Genomic DNA, 6000 nt, shown 5'->3' on the forward strand with positions numbered 1-6000 from the left:
TCTTTAAAAATAAACACTTATATGTCCTTGCTCTGTCCACAGGAAAGGTCTAGAAATAATGACCAAATCAGCAATATGGACATCTATAGTTCCAGTACCTTTTCTCAGAAAAAGAATCCAGGGATTCTTAGAGAATTTTCTGATTAAAGGTCTGAGCCAGGAAACATACAAGGTGAATCTGGGATATCCTGTCCTACCAGAGAGCAACAAACTGAAGACTACCTGGATTATGTTAACAAAAAAACAAACAAAGAAAAAAGACTCAGGAACAACTTGAAAAGGCTCCCATTAGCTGAAGAAGGGATAATTTGAGTTTCCATACAGATAATTACTGCAATAGACTGAAACACATCTACCATGCTTAAGTACAAGAGTTTACAGTAAGTCTTTTTTTTTTTTTAATTTTATTTATTTATTTATTTGAGAGAAAGAGAGATCACAAGTACGCAGAGAGGCAGGCAGAGAGAGAGGGGGAAGCAGGCTCCCTGCCCGGCAGAGAGCCCGATGTGGGGCTCGATCTCAGGACCCTGAGATCATGACCTGGGCCGAAGGCAGAGGCTCAACCCACTGAGCCACCCAAGTGCCCCTACAGTAAGTCTTAAAAATAAAACCTAGCTGATCGTCTTTGGAGGTGATGAAGAACTAATTCATTATCTAATGACAAAGGGAAAGAACCATTTATCCTGCCTTTTCTAAGTGAACTATATTATTAAATAACAAAACAGTAAATGAGAGGAAGTATCTTATATTCCAACAAATAAATAAGCATACAGAATCAGCAAAATCCAGACAAGGAGAATCTCTGCAGGTTAACAGTCTAGTTTTCCAACAGCTACATTATAAGGAAAAGAGGATGAAGAGCAATCTAATAGTTTAACACATTTAAAAGACATCAAATTTTTTTTTTTAAAGATTTTATTTATTTATTTGACAGAGAGAGAAAGATCACAAGTAGGCAGAGAGGCAGGGAGAGATGGGGGAGAAGCAGGCTTCCCGCTGAGCAGAGAGCCCGATGCGGGACTCAATCCCAGGACCCTGAGATCATGACCTGAGCCGAAGGCAGCGGCTTAATCCACTGAGCCACCCAGGCACCCCGACATCAAATTTTTTTAAATAGACAAATCTAGAATGTCTAGAAATGCATACCTGGTAGCTAAAACTATAAGGAAATACTATAAAAATCAAAATAGTGTTTCCTTTTGAGGTCTAGAACAAAGGACATGGAGGGACTTCTGGGATGCAGCAAATATTTCTTGACCTGGGTGGGGTTACACAGATAATAGTTCATTAAGCTATATGTTGTTTTAAGTGGTTTTCTGTGTATGTGTTTTATTTCCTAATTGAAAGGCTTAAAAAAAAAAAAAAAAGCTACAGAACACCAACTTGAATAAAATTCAAGTTGCTAAGCACAGGTTTCCAGCCTTTTCTACAATCTGGTCCCAGATTATATTTCAACTTTATCTTCCCATTTTCAGGCCCTCTCTTCAGATATCTTATCTGACACCATTCCCAGCAACTCTGATCTACGAACTACTCTCCATATAGGCCATGTTCATTCACACCTTTGCCCATTGTATGGTTCCCTTCCGCTGATTCTTAAAATTCTACTCAGTTTTCAAGGTCAAGCTCAGAAGCTGCGTCTTTCAATCCCGAACTCCCATAGTCAATATAAGTTTCTATCCCTGGGATTCCAAAGCAACTCCAAGCCTCTCGAAAAGAACCTATTTCACATTGCCTTGCATTGCCCACCCAGAACAGCAGAAAGAACAGAGTCAACAGACCTGAATTTCAATTCCAACACTTCATTCATTTACAGAATAAATATTTATGGAGATCTTAACTCTGTGTAGCAAGTATTAAGGTAGGAACTAGGGATTCAACAGTAAACAAGTTATGCATGGTCCCTACCTTCATGTCATTTATAGTCTAATGGCAGATACAGACTAAGTAAACATTTATTATAGGGGCGCCTGGGTGGCTCAGTCAGTTAAGCATTTGCCTTCGGCTCAGGTCATGATCCTGGGTCCTAGGATCAAGCCCCGCACTTGGCTCCCTGCTTAGTGGGGAGCCTGCTTTTCCCTCTCCCTCTGCTTGTATAGTCTCTCTGTCAACTAAACAAATAAAATCTTTAAAACAAACAAACATTTAACTATAATACAGAATGAGAAATGCTGCCAACAGGAAGTACATAAAATAAGCTTTTAAGCTGGGGAGGTAGGAAAGTAGTGAAGATGGCTACCCTGGAGAGAAATTTTAAAATATCTTTAAATTTTAAAATATCTTTAAATTTTAAAATATTAAACATTCAATTATTAATTAATTGATTATTAATTTATTATTAAAATATTAAATATTTAAAATATTAAATTTAAAAATATCTTTTAATTAATTAATTAATTAGTTTTAGAGAGATTTTAAGATATTTAAGCAGAGACTTTATGGGTACAAATTAACCATAATTCAAGGTGTATCTAGTTCTAGTGCTCACCTGTTTTCTAGTAATTTAAACTCTCTTGAATCCCAGATCCTCATCTGTCAAATAAGACTCAAATAACAACCTCAGAGAATTTCTGAGAACTCAGTAAATATAAGGTGCTCGGCTCAAAGGTGCTCAACAGAGGTTAGGATTCTTTATCACCATTTGTCTTTTAAGCTCCTTCAGGCCAGGCTTGCATCTAATTCATTCTGTATCCATACAGCACCCAGCACAAAGATATGACAGTCCCTAAGCTAGAACCCTCTCACCTGAGGATGTTGATACAACCATTGCCATTTGTCAGGAAGAACATGTTGTTGTCATTATTCCAGGAGATTTCATTGACTTCAAACTTGAACTGCTCCTCCGCTTTGGAACGGTGTGTCTTGGCATCAATAAAGGTCACCACATCATCCTTGTTGCCTACAGCAATGGTCTGCCCATCAGGACTCCAGCAGATATTAATGTTCTCCCCTGGAAACCCAGATATAATCAGCAAGATACTGTTTGCCTATAAACCTGGAGTTAAATTTTTTTAATCCTACGAAGACCAGAGCTATCTCCAAACCTCATTCACCAAGGTCCTAGTCAATAGAAGGGAATGACTACTTACTCACCAATTATGAGTCCAACACTTACGTCTACAAATTGCCCCCTGTGCACTCTCATGATAATTCTCTAAGGAATACTTTATTATCCCCATATTACATATGAAGATATGAATGATATGAGAGATGAGCCAAAGTGTCAAAGCCACGAAGTAACACACCCAAGATCTAAACCAGATTTGACTCCAAAGCCCCCTAGTCTTATATACCAGCATTTCCCAAACTCCAGTCATTCACATGCCACTTTTCCAATTTTTATCCTATCCATGTTAGCTATATTTTTAAGTATATATATAAATATATATAGCTATATATAAAAATAACAGCTATATTTCTTTATTCAAGACTTTTCTTAAAATTGACTCAAAAATCTTCAGTTAAATAAATTCAGTTTCCATTTAGCAATAAATTCTATGGGCTAGATCTTTCTGGTAGGCATTAAAATACATACAAAGCTGGTTTTTAATGTTCATCCACGTGCTACCTAACTCACTTAAGCATCACCAGTTGTCTACTTGGAGAAAGCACTACAAGATTCCACCTCCAGGGACAAGTTTTGTCAACAAAGTCCAGTGGCCCACAGTGAACATGTCAATTAAAAATTTCACCAACTTTATCAATTCTATGATGCATATATTTTCACATTTTATTTTCTACAACGTATCTTAAAATGCATTAGGAGGCATCTCGAAATTTTTGGTGTATGATGCTTATCTAGAAACTTTATTTTCCTTCCTAACAACGCATAAAATATTGGTGCATGTTATAATCAATGACACGTTAGTCAATAAAACATAGTAAGTGACCTCAAGGTTTATAGGACAATACCTGGTGCAGAACAGATTCTACAAATGTACTGTACAACTTCCAGGTCGTCTTCTCCCAGACCACCAAGACTATTCATTCCCAAGATCAGTCATTCTGGCCTATCAGCAGTTTCCTAAATTCTCCATCTATCTACACATGAAGCTCCCTCCTAGAGCTGCACCCCACTCCTCACCCATGCACTGTACCCTGACCACTAAATCTCTATTAGCTCTTCTAAGAATTTGCTCAAATTCCGTGAGGTCTTGCCTGTCCCCACAGGCAAGGGTCAGACTTAAGCATTTCCATTCCAGGTATCCATCTTGTAGACTCTTCAGTGTAAGATGAACCATATCATATCACGTTAGGTTTTTTCTTTAACACATATGTCTCTCTCCCTGCCCTAAACCTAGTACAGGTCCTGGGAGCTGGAGATTGTCTTATTCAGCCCAGTATGTCCCACACTTAACACAAGGCCACACACAAAGAAGATACTTGGGAAATGCTTGTTGATTGACTATAAGCAGCTCATCTTCCTACTGCCCTCTCTCTCAAGAGTCACCTTTAGTGTTCACAGTGGCAATGCATTTTGTAGTCCTCACATCCCAGATGCGAATGGTTTTGTCTCCAGATGCTGTGACAAAGAGGTCAGGATTACTTGGATGCCAACAAAGCTGGTCCACACTATCCCCATGTCCCCGATAATTGTTTTCTTTGACCTGAAAGAACAGAATCCAATGCCACTTCACACATAAGTACCTGCCTCCACATGTGACTTCTAAACCTTATTCAAACCAAGGTACCTTGTGGCAAAGAAAAAGCCAGAAAATTTAAACGAATTTTTAAATTTTTAAACCCCTTCCCCAAAACTCTTCCCAATACCCTCCTCCCTTCCTCTCCAGTCACTCTGAATTGTTCTGAAATTTGGATTCCACAGCAATGCCCTAACTCTTTTGCCCTCCCTGGCCTTCCTCCTTCTTTCTGGTTCTCCACATTTAGTCTACCAAGGTTCTCAATCTTCTTGCTCACTCTCACAGGAAGCCTCCTTACCACTATAGGGACCCCACCACCACCACAGCCCCTAGCCACTCCTCACCACCACACAACTCCTTCCTACCACTCTCATACACCCCACCTCACTCGAATCCCATCTACCCTCCTCACCACCAGTCCTCATCCTCTCCTCGCCTCCACTCCCAGCTCATCTTTACACCTCCTTACTGCTACACTCCCTCACACCCCCACCTCCCTCTTACCACCACCATCTTCCTCTCTACCACATTCCCTCCAGATCCCTAATCATTACCCTTGTCACTCCCGCACTCCTCCAGCGTGCACTACACAACCCCCTTCTCCCCACACCCCTCCCTTCTCCTCGCCTCCATCCCGCATTCTCTCCACCACCACACCTGGCTTTACCACAGACCCTGTCTCTGGCCTGGGCCGGTCCCTGACAGCTTACCAACCGGTCCTTCTCCAGCAGGAATACGCTGGCCGTCTTGTCGAAAGACCCCGAGGCCAAACGACGCCCATCGCAGCTCCAGGCCACCGAGTGCACCTTGGCGCTATGTGCAGGGAACTCGCGAGTCTTGCTGTGGCCGCGGAAGAGCTCCTGCATTCCCAGCACGTAGCGTGTTGGGCCGCTGGTCACTGAACACCATGGAGCCATTGAACCAGGACCGCTCTGACCAAGCGCCGAGGGCCCCATAGCCGCCGCAGCTACCGCCATGGCGAGCTCCCAGGAGGCCGCGTCCCTACAGCCACCTTAGCGCAGTCACTCCTGCCGCCACCGACGCACGCATGCGCCTGGAAGAGAGGCTCTTCCTGCACAGCCGCAATGCGGGCCATCCGAGCAAGGACTACAAATCCCGGCATGCAACACGCGCGCTTCCTTTTCAAACAGGAATGATTACAATTAAGCTTCCTTCAGTTAGTGATTCTGGAGGTTTAAGGGCCTATTTCCCCCATACCTACTGCCTAGTAGATATATTTGTATCTTGCTTAATTTAAGAAAGGAAAACCAACAATATCCTTCCAAACCTCAAGTCCCCATCAACAAAAGACCTTTTATTCAAGGGTTGATCCCCACCACTCAGTCTCCTACCTTAGAAC

General features: G+C 41.8%; 1 protein-coding gene across 1 annotated transcript in view; it reads right to left on the reverse strand.

The window, feature by feature from the left end:
- Positions 1 to 5691, reverse strand: part of THOC3 (THO complex subunit 3) — a 29141-nt gene extending 23450 nt beyond the window's left edge. Inside the window, exons 1-3 of the mRNA XM_047730969.1 lie at positions 5351 to 5691; positions 4451 to 4607; positions 2746 to 2950 (exon numbers count right to left, since the gene is read on the reverse strand). Of these exons, the coding sequence (XP_047586925.1) occupies positions 2746 to 2950; positions 4451 to 4607; positions 5351 to 5617 (629 nt within the window). The 5' untranslated portion in view covers positions 5618 to 5691. The remainder of the gene's footprint in view (positions 1 to 2745; positions 2951 to 4450; positions 4608 to 5350) is intronic.
- Between the last annotated feature and the right edge of the window lie 309 nt (positions 5692 to 6000).

This window comes from Lutra lutra, chromosome 5 (assembly GCF_902655055.1).
Source record: "Lutra lutra chromosome 5, mLutLut1.2, whole genome shotgun sequence".
NCBI lineage: Eukaryota > Metazoa > Chordata > Mammalia > Carnivora > Mustelidae > Lutra > Lutra lutra.